This window comes from Lipophrys pholis (assembly GCF_963383615.2).
Source record: "Lipophrys pholis genome assembly, chromosome: 2".
Classification (NCBI taxonomy): domain Eukaryota; kingdom Metazoa; phylum Chordata; class Actinopteri; order Blenniiformes; family Blenniidae; genus Lipophrys; species Lipophrys pholis.
In genome coordinates this window covers 11,856,737-11,871,459 of record NC_137636.1, presented here as the reverse complement: position 1 = coordinate 11,871,459, position 14,723 = coordinate 11,856,737, and the positions used below count along the sequence as shown (strand labels likewise).

The 14,723-nt window shown below is 41.1% G+C and overlaps 1 protein-coding gene across 1 annotated transcript; it reads right to left on the bottom strand.

The window, feature by feature from the left end:
* Nucleotides 1-2,714: 2,714 nt before the first annotated feature.
* On the bottom strand, nt 2,715-12,543 carry tmem276b (transmembrane protein 276b). The gene is made up of 4 exons (XM_080458278.1): nt 11,899-12,543; nt 8,843-8,956; nt 4,527-4,664; nt 2,715-4,227 (listed from the first exon to the last, which is right to left on the bottom strand). Exons 1-4 carry the CDS (start codon nt 12,284-12,286, stop codon nt 3,980-3,982), a joined length of 888 nt encoding a protein of 295 aa, XP_080314404.1. The 5' UTR covers nt 12,287-12,543; the 3' UTR covers nt 2,715-3,979.
* Between the last annotated feature and the right edge of the window lie 2,180 nt (nt 12,544-14,723).

Sequence of the window (14,723 nt, the reverse complement as noted above, 5' to 3'; positions counted from 1 at the left end):
TCTATAGCATGGGATTGTACACGGTGAGCCTGTCAGAGAGATTGGACTGCAGCCATTGCCGACAGGAAGCTTCCAGTCCTCCCTCTAGGTGGCACCATGTCCTAAGTGACAAGAGGCCTGGCCTCGCCCGCGCTCATGTTTCAGAGGAGGCCGCTGTCACCACTGTTGCTGTGACTCTCCATCTCCTGGTTAACTGGAAATCTCTTTTCACTTTCAACTCCACAAATGACATCATCCCTGAGAGATTTGACAGCACGACGCACCGAGCGTCAGACAGCGGAGCACGGCCATTCAAGTTTTTAACAGGGATGATTCACAAAACAAAGTGTGCAGCTGAATCCACAAAGACGGGAGGATCACATCATTATTAATAAGTACATATTTTATTTCAGTAAAATAAATTAATTGAAAAATGGACACAAGTTTTTAATATATTGAAAGAAACTAACTGTAATGAGATCATGCAAGACTGTAATGTCTTTTTTTTTCTTCTTTTTTTTTAAATCCCCACATAACATCTGCAGTGGATGGAACCAGTATAAATGACTTGTAGAAAATAAAAGCTGTGCTACTGAAACATGTGCCACTCTAAAAGGCGGCGTTTTTTTTCCACAGGGCATCTCCCATTGCACAGAGTACACTTCTTGGTTCCTCATGAAACTGGGAGTTTTCACCTGCGTGTGTGTGTGTGTGGGGGGGGGGGGGTTGTTGAATACACTCTTACACTGTGCTGACCTCAGTTGTTCTCTTTTTCTTTAATGTTTTTGTAGATCTTGCTACTGTGTGCTACCGTTCTGTACTGTACCCATTCAATCTGTAAAGTACAGACAACAATACGTGTTGGGTGTTCTTGAAATTTACTAGTAGAGATATGGGGTGGGAGTGTAAATATGTGCTTTAAAATTGACCTTGTAAAAGTTTTTGACTGCTCGTGTGCAGTAATAGCTGTACCAGTATTAGAAAAGTCGGATTTTTCAACTGATAGTACACAAACAAACTTGGTAGTTGTGTGCAATTGTGCTTCAGTACCAACAACACATTATACTTGCACAATGTACTTATACGTTACGGTTTATCAGTCACAGTAATACTTTATATTACTGTGTGTCAGTTTAAAGGTGAAACTCAAAAACCAAAACACCAAACAGCTTTCCGTTCTGCCACCCGTCAGTCTGGAGACCGTCGATATGAATACTTTCATGTCTCCTGTGGATATTGTCAAAAGAAGAGCCCGGACCGACTGACCCTGAACACATGATGTGGGATGAACCCAAGTCTCTTTGTAAAAGACACAACAAGGCGCTTATTACCTCCTCTGATCATCTTTAGCTCCGACACGTGACCTCGCAAACATACAAATGTATTAACGCCACCTGCTTCTGACTTCACTGACTTTTTATGAGATGCAGCAAAGTGCAAAGATTCAACAAGACACTGATTATACAGTTTTCAATCATGCCTCAGTTAAATTCCTCATCAATGGTGATGGTGAAAGGACTGAACGTCACACACAGTGTTGTTAACACATTATAACACCTTTTTTTTTTTCTCTCTAAGAAAGTTAATTGACATAGTTGATAGAGTATCTCATGATTCATCTCAGGCAATCAACACTTATAAAAAGTTCATCACACATGGCTGTAATATTCTTGTATCATGAACTTGTGAATTTCATAATTTCAAAGAAATTTACCCAAGTAACTGAGAAAAAAAAAAAAGTCACATTTCAAAACAAAAACAACTGGCTGTTGTGAGTCATTTTCACACCAACAAATTGAAATCCTGCAATCCTTTTTCACAACCTTTTTACTTACACTTCATCTTACAGCCTGGGAAACACCATTTTGTAACCCAGCACAAAATTGCTGTAGAAGTTCCTTTTTGTTTGTTTGGTGTTTTTTTTTTTTTGTCTGGTAACTTGTTGCTTTTAAAAACATCTCTGTGGGGAAAGAAGTGTCATAACTGTCATACATTGGCATCCATTAAAACACTGCTTAAGAAGCAGGCCACTTGACACAGATTTGGATCTTTCTAAGTACGTTTTGTCATCCCTGTGTGAATCAGGACAATAAGTAAACAGTTTGTATCTGTAATACAGCTCATAAAACCAATATCAAATTACCCTTTGTGCTTTTTCTTTTTTTGTGCACTGCTTTTGGAGGTATTTTTGATCCAAAAATTGAAATACTAAAGTAAGAAACCATTAAATAATTGCTGTGTTCCTCTTGCACACCGTGTACGGTGCGCCACTGCTTGTTAAGACAGCTTGTGTTTAACTGATACAAAATGTGTTTTACTGACCAATACTTGATCAAAACTGCAAGCTTGTGTGATCATTTTTAAACATGTTACGCAGATTTAGTGCTAATTTGTTTACGTTTTAAACTTTTGGTTTCGCTTTCTACGACGACCCTTCACTAACAGTTGAAAAAAAAAAAGAATATAAAAGTGTTGAGAGTGATGAGCTCCTGTCGTTAGAATCTTCAGTAGATTGTGTGAACAGTGTGCGTCACATAAATTTTACTCCGCATTCTGTTTATTTGCTCGTTTACAAAGTCACATTTCAGGACATGATGTGGTGATACGCTGGCTCGCAGCCAGAATTTGATGTTGCTATGTCACTGTCACTGTGCAGATGAGGATTTGTAGCACAGCTTGTGCTTGTGTTTATAGTTGGTTCACTGAAATTGCTTCTTTTTTTTCTTTTTTTTTTAATTCCTCCTGAAAATTGCTTAACCTACTTGTATTCAGAGTATTACACAAAGAAAGGCTGACCAATATTAAGGGTAAACAATAGAGTGATCAAATACTTCCTCTTCAGTTTGGTTCCACGTTTTGCTCCGGTCAGGTTATGAGTCAACCGGATGCAAACAACTGGTTCAGTCAGAGCAGCGTGAAGCGACTTTCTCAGCAGCTGCTGTGTTTCTATCCTTTCTTTTGACTTTTTGTTTTGTGTTGTTTGATACCACAGAAATCCCTTCAGGTTGTTAATTCAAGTCTTTATCCTCTCCATACTGTCAGCCTTCATTACCTCTGAACAAAGAGAAAACAAACATTCTTATTCAAAGTCTACTTCACACAAACAAGATGATCTGGATCTACAGAGAGATGCATTTTGTACATATTAAAATCTTTAAAGAAGCATCAGACAATTTGCTTTTTAAAGCAAATTTACTTCTCTGTGTTTTATCGTACTGACCACACTGCTAGGTCCGTTATAGGCTGCAGTCGTCTACCCCCGGGGGTTTGATATCAGTTAGTGTGCTACACTAAAGATAAGCAATGGGCAGTCAGTGCCAGAATATTTTCTTCTTCTTCTTTTTTTTTTCATTACAAACAATAACACAGCACACATCACTTGACTGAAAGAGGAATGCTGACAGGATGCTCTGGCCTGATGTTTGTGTGTTTGTTCCTTTCGGATGATTTCGCCCATGATTTATCCGGAGTAACTGGGCATGTGTGGGGAGGATGGTGTGTCTGTGTGTGTGTGTGTGTGTGTGTGTGTGTGTGTGTGTGTGTGTGTGTGTGTGTGTGTGTGTGTGTGTGTGTGTGTGTGTGTGTGTGTGTGTGTGTGTGTGTGTGTGTGTGTGTGTGTGTGTGTGTGTGTGTGAAGAGAGCACCATTTGAAGACAAATTCTCTGCAGAGACAACAGTCACCATTAGATGTCAAAAATCACAAACCAAATAAAAATGAATGTCTTATTTGTGCTATGAGAGCCATGGCCCAGTCAGACGGTACTGTGGGTGGTAAACTCGGTGGCCCTGGAGGTCCCTCAGAGATGTTCAAGGTAAGGTGGTGTTGCTTTTCTCGCCCCCCCTGCCACAACTCAGGCACACTGAACACTGAAGAGGAGGATAGAGATGCTGAAGGTGTTGTGAGATGGTGATCAGACAAAAACTGTTTCAGAGTCAAACATCAAGGTTGGAAGGGTGTGGCTTGTGCGTCCGGTGGGCCAGTCGTGTCACGACGCCTCTGTCACACGGTGCCGTTCTCCTGCCTGGGCTTGTGGGGCGTCGTGCGAGTGGGCGTGCTCAGGGAGGGGGCCAAGGTGCAGAGGAAACCAGCCAGCAACGTGAGGCCAAGGCCCCCCCAGGCACAAAACATGGACCAGCCATAGCCATGGCTAATGTCTTCGGGGAGGCCGTACATGTAGCGGGGGTAGCGGGACAACTCGAAGTTGATTCCTGCCACACATGTGCACAAGGAGATGATGCAGCATGTTCCTGCGAGAGGATGAGAGAGTAGCAGTCATTTAAAATGGTTTCTGATCGATTATTAAATTCCTACATGGGCCGCGCATCAGACTGGAGACTGGAGTCGTGTTACTGCAGGACATTGATCTGCTCCCACTGTTAAACACAAGATGCTCTCAGCTGTCACCAACTAAACACATACATTGAATTAGATTGGATTTAGTGTGTGTGTGTGTGTGTGTGTGTGTGTGTGTGTGTGTGTGTGTGTGTGTGTGTGTGTGTGTGTGTGTGTGTGTGTGTAGATGCAGGCATATGTGCGCTCACAGTACCTCCCATGAGAAAGAGTAGCCCAGCTACATATTGCATGAGGTCATGCTGCTGGCAGCATCCCAGCACTCCAATGATCCAGCCAAAAAGAATGATGGACACGGCCATGCCCACAAAGCCAGCCGTCATTCTTCTTAAATCTGCAAACAGAGGCGAAAACATCACAGAGGGAACAGCGACCAGCGGGCGCCCAACAATACAAAAAAAAAAAAAAAAACATCACTTAAACTGGTGATGAATCCCTTTAATGTGGAAATGAAAGCCTGCCTGACAAACATGTGTTCATCTGAGTTTCCACGAACACAATATAACCTTCACCACAGGTTTGCAGTGTCGATTAGTTTACATATGAAGCAGATTTCCTGTTATATGATCAAATATGCCACAGTATTTGTATTTGTATTGTTTGTCTGTGCAACAAACAAACAAAATTCAGCTTCAGGTCACGTCATTACATTTAAAGATGAAAAAGAATGTTGAAGCAAGTTCATAGTGTTACAACATCTATTTAATAGAAAATTATTTTCTTTTGAAGTCACACTACAATACAATTTCAGTCGGGGTTTGTGTCATCGCTAATGCTGTAGTATCCATGCTGATACACAGAGTATCACTTTGACAACAATAATTAAGGCCCTCTGCATTAATTTCCACCTTTTACTTTTTGTATTTGAGTAGAATTAAGAACTTGTTGGCCATGTTGTCATTGCAAATGAGAATAGGTCCTAAATAACCTACCTGGCAAAGAAAGATTTAATATTAAATTTCTTTAATAAAACTAGTCCTTTTTTACAGTCGTACCCACGCTTCTACTCAAGTAAACATTGTGAGCGCTGCTGAAATGTCTGTGCCATGCTAAACTACGTACTGTAGATATTTAGAGAGTAATGTGTGAGGAGATTGGAGGAGGAGGATTCTTTTCCCAACAGGCCTTATTACTGTGCAAGAAAACATGACTGAAAAAGGGATCATTGTAGTTTAGAACTGACATCTACTGTATCAAAATAAATATTCAAGGATCAAATTTAAGGAGTAAGCTATCCTGAACACCACCAGTGTAAGAAGTACAACCGTTCCTTTACATTAAAGGACCTTTGTACCTGACTTCCACCCTCAAAGTATCAGCATTGCTATAATGTGTTGTTTTTTTTAACGCCTCCGAAAAGCCCAAATCTTTTTATTTGGAATTTCATACATCAAAGTCTGACATCAAACCAAAATGTGCTCGCAAGCACCAGACTAAGTCTATGTTGCATGTCGTCTTAGAGTTAACAGTGACTTTCACTCCCAGTGCATGAGAGTTAAAAGCTCCTCACTGAGATTTCAAAGCGCTGCTATGGTGTTTATTCGGCTCGGCTTTAATCACTATAAGGGGAAAATGTGCAGATCCTACATCGCCAACATTTTCACAGGCAAACTGCACCCTGTACATTCAATGCTGAATAATATTCGAACATTTATCAGGAATGAGCAACTCTGGTCGTATTGATGACAAGAGAACTTTCATCCTCAGAGCGAGAGAGCAGAATCATGAGCGAGCGAGCAAGCACCTCCTTCTGCCAAACAATTAACTGTATATCTGTGAATTACTTGTTACATGTTAGTAATTATATACCCTAAAGTTTATTCATTGTTTATTTAACTGAGAAGTGCATCATACATAGTTCGTATGGCCTTCCTTCGCATGACAGTTTTTAATAGACATTGTTTGAAGTTGACCCGACAAAGTGAAACTCGGGGCTGAATGTGTGCTGCCTATTGTCAACAGTCTGCACAAGCAACATGATTCCTAATTATGTAAAAATAACAACAACAACCTCCTAATAAGGCCTGCCATTTAAATTTTTTTGCAATATCTGTAATTTCACTTTTTTTCTTTAGTTATTGGATTCTTTTTTCATTACCTGTATGTTCGCCTCGTAACAAATTTGTAGAATGTTTTATGTTGTGAAAGCCAGTTGTGTACTCACTAAGAGGAGGAACTGTACCAATCACTCCAATCACACAAGGAAATTACTCTTAAACCATAAAAATAGACAACATCCAATAAATCTCAGTGAAGAAGGAAGCTGTAATGGACAACATTGATGGTAATTATATATATAAAGGCTAAATCGGGACAAAAATGATTAAAAAACAGAATCTGTAACAGCAATGAATTACCGTGTCTGCACTGAACATAACAGTGCTGTCAACACGTTATATCACTTGTATTGACTATAAATCATCACACCTTGAGGCAGTGAGATTAAAGTGAACTTGCACATCATACTGAACATGAGGACTGATGCAACCCAAGGCCGGACAAGTCACTGACTCTCTCTCTGCACACAGACGTCCAGAAAGCAAGCGGGGCTGTCCAAGTCTTTAAAAGCAGCGTTTTAAAGGACGGCGCTGATCCGTCTGGCCTCGAGTTCTCAGATGAACCATTATAAAACTCAGCGGCTTCTCAGCAGCGATGACCCAATAACCCGCGGTCATCAGTGCAGAGGAGGGGGAGTGGGGTGGGGGTGGGTGAGGGTGGGGGGGGGGTCGTCTAAGGTCAGCCATGTATTCAAACATGATGAGCAGCCGGGCCTCAAAAGTGGTGAAACCTTTGAAACAATTGAGCAATCAGCAGGTAACCAGCAGAGCCAGGCTACTAATATGATAATAGACGTCTCTGCTGCTGTGACAGCAGATGAAAGACTCCAGCTCTGGAGGACTGAAAGGAAAGATGGACGAAGGAGATAATCTCATTAAAATGTTTTACTTAAAATGGTGAACTGGAGATTCACAAGGACCTGTACAGCAACTTTTTCAATCTGTTATTTTATATATATATATATATATATATATATATATCCAGTATATTTGGTTTTTGCAGCTTATTACTAGAGAGAACTGACTATGTGTTAAAAGTGACAGATCTGTCACGCCTCAGTAACAGCAGCTGATAAAAAGACACATCATACCAGAACACAACACCACCAGATGACATTTCTGATGAAGACGAAACATGTCAAGGTGTATTCAATAACCTTCTTGTCTAAAAAGACAAAAGCAGAAATATTTATGAAAAAAAACTCAAAGCAGAATGAACCTGATTGAACAGTAATTATACCTATCAGATCGATTAAAACTCAAAATAATGGAATATTTAGGATAAACTGGGAGGAGAGAAGGTTTTGACAATATTCTCTTCAACTGATCAGCAGTTCTTATCATACACAAGTTTCCTTTACTCTCAGGGAACCGTACTGCTGCAATTCTTCAAAATGTGTTCTGTCAATTTTTACTTTCCGAGTTTGCAACTTGGCACAAGGTGTAACTAGTTTCCTACGGAAGAATCTTGACCAAAACAAACTCCACAAGGATTCACACGGGTCAGAAAACACCAAACATAATGTCTAAGAGTTGTCAGCTCATTTAGAGCTTCAGCTCCAGTGCGACTTGCAGAGAAAACGGTGACGACAAATAAGTTCTCATTTCTATGAATTCCACAGATCCTGTATTTTAGCTCCGCTTTTGTTTTCCACCCGTTTCAGAAGGAAAGCGGCGGCTCTTTATCTGCTAAATCCTTACGTTTGTGTTCTTGTATTTTATAATTATTATTTTGAATTAACGGTCTTCATCACAACTTGTATTGTGATTGTGTTTGATGATTCTGGTCGAGCGTCTCTCACAGTCACAGTCAGGATAATAAAATAAAAAAGATCTTCCTGTGAACAAATGACACTCCGATTGATAAGAGACTGGTGGAAGCAGTCAGGAGTGACTTCCTGTGGCGCTCTGTGTTACAGTCGTGGAGTGATGAGTTGAAGGTGCTCTTGTGCTCCATGAGAACGTCACGGAGAGCGTTGTAGGTTCCACGCTGTCCTCCTGTCTGAAACTGAAGCCACAGACCTCAGCTCCACCTCAACGACATCCCTGCTCCACCTGAGCTTAACGACCTCCTCAGACAATAACGGAGGCTCCGAAGCAGCATGCTCTGAAGGCTGAGAGTGGTTTTTAGCTTCACTGTAATGACTTGGCAGGATTGGAAAGAGGCTCCACCTTTCTTAGAGACGACCTAAAGCCTTGACAAGTCGCTGCTTTGAACCTCCTGTTCAACAGCTAAAATGGGAAATTGGTGAAACAGTGAAAACATTTGCCAACGCCACTTTCTCATGTAACCTCTGGTTTAAAAAAAAAAAAAAGAACATCACTTATACTTGCTTTCATTTGTCTGCACCGCTGTGCAGCGCATCTGTTGGTTGGAAACATTAAAGCCAAGGCAGGATTAACACACACAAACAGCAGGACTACGGACGCACACCACAAACGCTTTCAGACTTACGGAGTGCGTGCCACTCGTCTTGGCGTATAGTCTTTGTGATGTTGACGGGTAAATTCCGTGGTAGGATGGACGAAGAGTAGTGATACTTGACTGGGGTGCATCTGTCGATCACACCTGGAGAAAGCAAGTTGGCGACAGTTACGATCAAAACCAAGACATGTTGGAGGTGAGTCTGTGAGGGAACCCACAAAGAAGACATGTAACTACTGTTACACGTTCCGTTTGAAGAACCTCAGATTTCTTTCTCATGAAAACACATTCTCCACACTAACCTCATCAGCTCTGTTTTCCCAAAGCATTTGTCATCAAGGAAGGGTAAGGAAGCAAAATGATTCATTACAGCAGGCAGCGTTTAACCGTGTTGGGGATCTCTCACTGCAGCCAACAAATCCGATTTTCTCCTTATGGTCCAAATTTCATGAAAGTTGACAATACATGTGTTGACGATTCTTTTAACGTGCGTGGGCTCCTCTGTCTTTGTTACCTTTTTGTTGAATTTAAAGTTGTTTTGTTCATATTTCTGATGTTCTAGACTTTGATTTGATTGCGCTTTGTTAACAACATCCAAGGTTACAACTAAACAGACTTGTTTTTACATCAAGATGGTTTTTCTGTAGGTACTGTACATGATCTTCCAACAGGCTCCATTACTGCAGAGCCAATGTGTCGCTGTATAAACTGCACCACCAGAGATGGTTACTGGAACTCCAGCTTGCCATACCTTGCCTGCGTTAAATGTATTTTCAGTTCGATTTGATGTTGCACATATTTAGGTTCAGTAGAGGCTGGGAGCTGCTTCGCAAACCTATGAATGGCTCATGCACCTGTGGTAGAGTTCATTTTAATGATCCCGCACGATTAGAGTCTCCTCTCAGGGCATTATGGGAGTCGACCGTCTGTGATTGACTGACGTCTCGCTGCCTCGCCTCTCGGCTTTCTGCTGAAGTGGGACAAATCGGACCTTTGTCACCCAGCACATCTCAGCTCACCTCGAATCTGAGCAAAGGTCTACTCATCTAAATTAGGTATTCAAACCTTTTGTGGGCCTGTCACTGTTCATCTAACTGCTGGAGATAATTGTGTGTTCCCACATGCAGAAACAAAAAGCAGAGCTTTTGAACGGAACACTACTCAAAGATTGACACCCAATGACACTTGACACGCTGTGCAACTCTAAAAAAAAACATTTCAGAACTGTTCATTTGGCACCTTACCAGTGAACACGGAGGCCAGATCCGACTTATAATTTAGAACCAAACACAAAATTTCCCAACCTGTGCCTTCCCTTAGGAGACGCATCCGACCGTTTGCAGCATTTATCTTTCATTTTATCGGAGTTTTGTGAATTGCATTACGTAAGAGCTACTACTTCACTGTTTCCACCGACAGGGTTTAATGAAGGTAACTTCAAGTCTTGAATAATAGCTGACATCTCAAGTATTATTTGCCTTTATGTTTTGGAGTGGGCTTGATCGTGTTTATAGACAATATATTGGCTCACTGCTGTAGCGCGTTGAGGTTTCTGAATGAAAAGTGCACCGCTGATGTTTTTCTTATTCTTATGCTGAGGCTCCACTTTTGATGCCACCACCTGACAAACTCGTATAAATACTGAAGCCAATACCAAATAGAACTGATCAAGCCTTTCAGATAAGAAGCGAGACCGTTTCTAAATCTCCAATAAAGTCCAGTTGCTTCTTTCATGCCGATAGAATTATCCTGCAATATTTGTGAGAAGAAACGAAGCGTTTAACGTGGTCATAATGAGTAATAAAACCGGATCCAACTGAGTCAATTCAAATGTCAAAAAACGTGAAAATCTGATTATTCATTTCGTAGTGATTAAGATCGATAGATAGATAGATAGATAGATAGATAGATAGATAGATAGATAGATAGATAGATAGATAGATAGATAGATAGATAGATAGATAGATAGATAGATAGATAGATAGATAGATAGATAGATAGATCTATTTATGTATCTATCATATAATATTTGGCTAAAAACTGAGTGCAGATTGTTTCAAGGATTATTGCAAGTGGGCCTTTTAATGTAGATTTGATAATATGCTTGCACAGTTCATATTAAAAAACAGTAGCCTTTCAAAAAAAATAAAAAATCACATTACCATTTGACAAGCATGTGTAAGTGTGAATTCTATCTATATGCAGAAATAATGACATGCAGTTTGGATGGTGGCACGTGACTGAAACAAAATCTCTCAGTGCATATAGAAAGGTTATGTGAGGTGCAGTTATTGCATAGGAGTGGGGTGCTTTTGCATTAAGGAGAGCTCCTGCAGGACTCAGAGGTACGGCTGGTCAAACAAAAACAGACCGTTGCTGTCAAAGTGTTACACTTTTGTTGCAGTCAATAAGGTTTTAGGCGGATTTCAGTGGTGAGGCGTGTAGCACATAAAAGCCAGAAGCATTGGTGGAGAACAGCATGCGAGATCAGACATAGATGAATACAATAACATCTACGTGTTCTACTTGACAATTCGCAGGGTCTGTTCTTGGGAGATAACTTTCATCTACGTGCCGTTTGGGATGTTTTAGCACACGGGATTCATATGTATAGAAATACAAGCCATGTTTTCTCAGGAATTACACCTCTTTTGTTGTACATCTGCTCAGCTCCATGAGCTCAGCCTGGATCAGGTACAGCATCAGTGAGTGAGGCCTGGAATATGGTTTCTCATTGTTGTTGAGGATGGATGCCTGTGCATGTGGCCCAGCATTCAAACCACATCCTCCATAATGAAAATACCTCCAATAATGATGGCATGTCGAATATACATGAGGGCCTGACTGCTGGTAGAAACTAAGAAGAGGAGGCACCATTGTGTCAGGAAGAGATTAGGAGGAGATGAGCAGTAATAAATAAATAAATGAAAATGAAAAAAAAAAAAAAAAAAAAAAAGAAATGTAGATTTGAGGGGTTTTTTTTGTCGACATGTACTGAGGATGAGGGAGGCCTGTGGTGCTCCAGTGTTTGTGTCGTGAAGGTGTGAGCTCATCGCTCAGCATCACGGCCCGCTGCCCCTGTTTACCTTTGTCAATGAGGCCGTCGGTCTCCAGGTCGAATCCCTCCCGGTGACATTTCCTCCACAGCCCCGACACGGTGGAGTTAAACTGGCGGCTGCAGTGGGACTCCATGGCAGACGCGGCGGTCAGAAAGTGGCGCTTCCCCCGGACGAGCGGGGCAGCCTCCGGGCCGCCGCTGCCTCTCCTCTCCAGGCTCTTCGGGGGCATCTGGAGGGGCAGGTTGTGGTTGGAAATGTAGATGTTCCGCTTGTTGCCGTACGTCTTGCACCTCTCCCGGTGCCGCCTGGCGTCGGTCTCGTACCAGTAGTCGGTGCAGATCGCCATGGCGAGCAGCCCCAGCGCGCAGAAAGCCAAGAAGAGCCCGGTGCCCGTTAATATTTTCATCGCGGCCATCTTCCCCGCTCGATGGAGAGAGAGCCCGAACAGACGCAAGACGCTTCCTCCGTGGCCGTGGCGGTGGTGGTGGTGGCGGCGGTGGTGGTGGTGGTCGTGGAGGTGGTACCGTGTGAAATCAATCACCACGGCACTCACTGCCTCTGCACCGGGAGCATGATGCTGCAAGGCCGGCGGCGTCTGCACGGGATGCTGCGCTCTATTGTTGTGGTACCCGGTGGATGCAATGTTGTTCCCACCATCTGTTATGGTACAGGAGGAGAGGAGAGGGGATGGATGGCGACCAACGCTGAGAGGAGGAGGAGGAGGAGGAAGAGGAGGAGGAGGAGGGGGGGAGGATGATGGGATGTAGTTCTCGCTCTCTCCTCCAGGTTGTTTGAGGGATGGATGGAGAGCAGACTGGGGGGGAAGTGAAGCCTGAATGGTCACTCTTTGGATTTAAACAACAAATCTGTAATAACTCATATACAAGTAACTGATAAACAACAACAAATCTCTTTCCTTGTTTTTGTCTGTTTCTAGTTCTTTATCGCCATTAGTAAAAAAAAAAGTGGTTGTTTTGTAGTTATACAGTGAATCACATGGTCATTAAATGAGTGTTAGATTATAGACTAATGAATAATGTATTGCAAAAACTTACATTTTACCGTTTTTTTCCCCCGTGTGTTAATATTAGATGGAGCAGGGATAAATGTCACAAATTACAAATACTGAGCTTTACAAGGCAACTTTACTTTTGCCTGTGCATCAAAGCACTGAATTTAAAATCGTACTTAATCTATAAAGCTTTGAATGGTCTCCAGCTTAAATACAGCTCAGATTTACTATCAAAACATGAAACCTCCAGACCCCAGAGGTCTGCAGGAAGAGGTCTACTAGATGAAGTATATACTAAGGAAACGGGAAGCAGTTTTTACTTCCTATGCTCCACACCTGTGGAACAAACGTCCTGAACACCGGAGGACTTCTGACACACTCACTTCTATTCAACCAGGCCTAAAAACAAGCTTACGTAGAAGTTTATTACTTCTATGTTGGATGCATAAAGCGAGTCAGTTGTTTGTGAGGGTACCTGGTACTCCGGGAGGTGTGTGGATCTCTGACGAGAGGACGTAATATTACCTGGGTGATGACAACGAATACCAAAATGGGGAAAAACCGTAAAGCAAAGTTGATCCAATGAAAAGGATGAGAACGTGTGAGAGAGAATGTGAGAGGTTTTAAAGTATTATATACTTTCAGTCGCTTAAGATTAAGATTCTTAATTGTTTGCTTTAACGTATTTCTTTGAAAAGCTGTAATGTATTGCTTTTATTTCTTTATAAGTGCTGTGAATTGCCTTGTGTCTGACTAGAGTTCTTTAAACAAAATTGCCTTGCTGAGCAAACACGTGCAGATAGTGCAAACAGATTAAACACAGGGAAAGATGGAAACATTAGAGAATTGAAATCAAATTTAAGAAAAATAAAAACAAGCATAAATTTAACAAAACATCAACACAATTAAAAAAAACATTAAAACATGAAAATTGAATATGAAGTGCAACAGGAAATACATAATTGCCAAACTGAAAGGCAGCAACATAGTGAGAGGTTTTCAGTCTTGTTTTAAAGAAGTTTGTTCCAAATAATTACTGCATAAAAAGTAAAAGCAGCTTCTGCATGTTTGATTCTGACTCTGGGAACAAATAAAACAGGTTTGATCCAGATAATCTAGACGTTCTCCGTGGTCTGTGACGTAACAGAAGATCGAAGATGTATTCTGTGCCTAAAACATCCGTAGCTTTGTAGACCAGTAAGATTTTAACATCTAAGTTTTGTATGAAAGGAAGCCAGTGAGATCCGAGAACAGGACTGCTGTGGCCCATGCTGTTGGTGTCTGTGAGAATTTAGTATACAAGTATATAGAGTATTCTGGGTAACCTAATTTTACTCACAATGAAGTGAATCACAAATCATACCATGTAATCAAATGTACCTTCATGAGAAGATTCACTCATCACAACACGAATGTAGACAATAAGAATTCATGTTTACAAAATAATAATCAATAAAGGAAAGAACTAAGCCACTGTGTCCATTTTGGATGTCCTTGTGTTTTCCTTGTGCATGTGTGCTTTATCCACACTTTCTGCTTTCCTTTCTTGCAAAGACATTCATACCACATGAGTCGGTGTTAATTGTTTGCCATCTAAGCAATACAACAGTAAATTTGTACAAGCTTTCAGTTGTCTTAACATATTTGCTTATGAGTAGAAGTCACAATGAAATAAATTATTTGAATCAACCTATATTATGTTCTTTCATTTAACAGATTTTCACACTCTTTAACTTTTGCTAAAGTTAAACACATGGTATGAACAAAGTTTTTTTTAGAGAAATCAATTATTTAAAAACAAATCATATACATACAGATGATACTACAACAAGATGACATG

Bases quoted from the DNA above. Each gene is read 5' to 3' on its own strand.
- tmem276b (XM_080458278.1), bottom strand. From the start codon at position 12,286: ATGGCCGCGATGAAAATATTAACGGGCACCGGGCTCTTCTTGGCTTTC. The intron at 4,665-8,842 runs GTAAGTCTGAAA...CTCTGTTTGCAG, and splicing joins AGACGAGTGGCACGCACTCC to ATTTAAGAAGAATGACGGCT. The intron at 4,228-4,526 runs GTACTGTGAGCG...ATCCTCTCGCAG, and splicing joins GCTACTCTTTCTCATGGGAG to GAACATGCTGCATCATCTCC.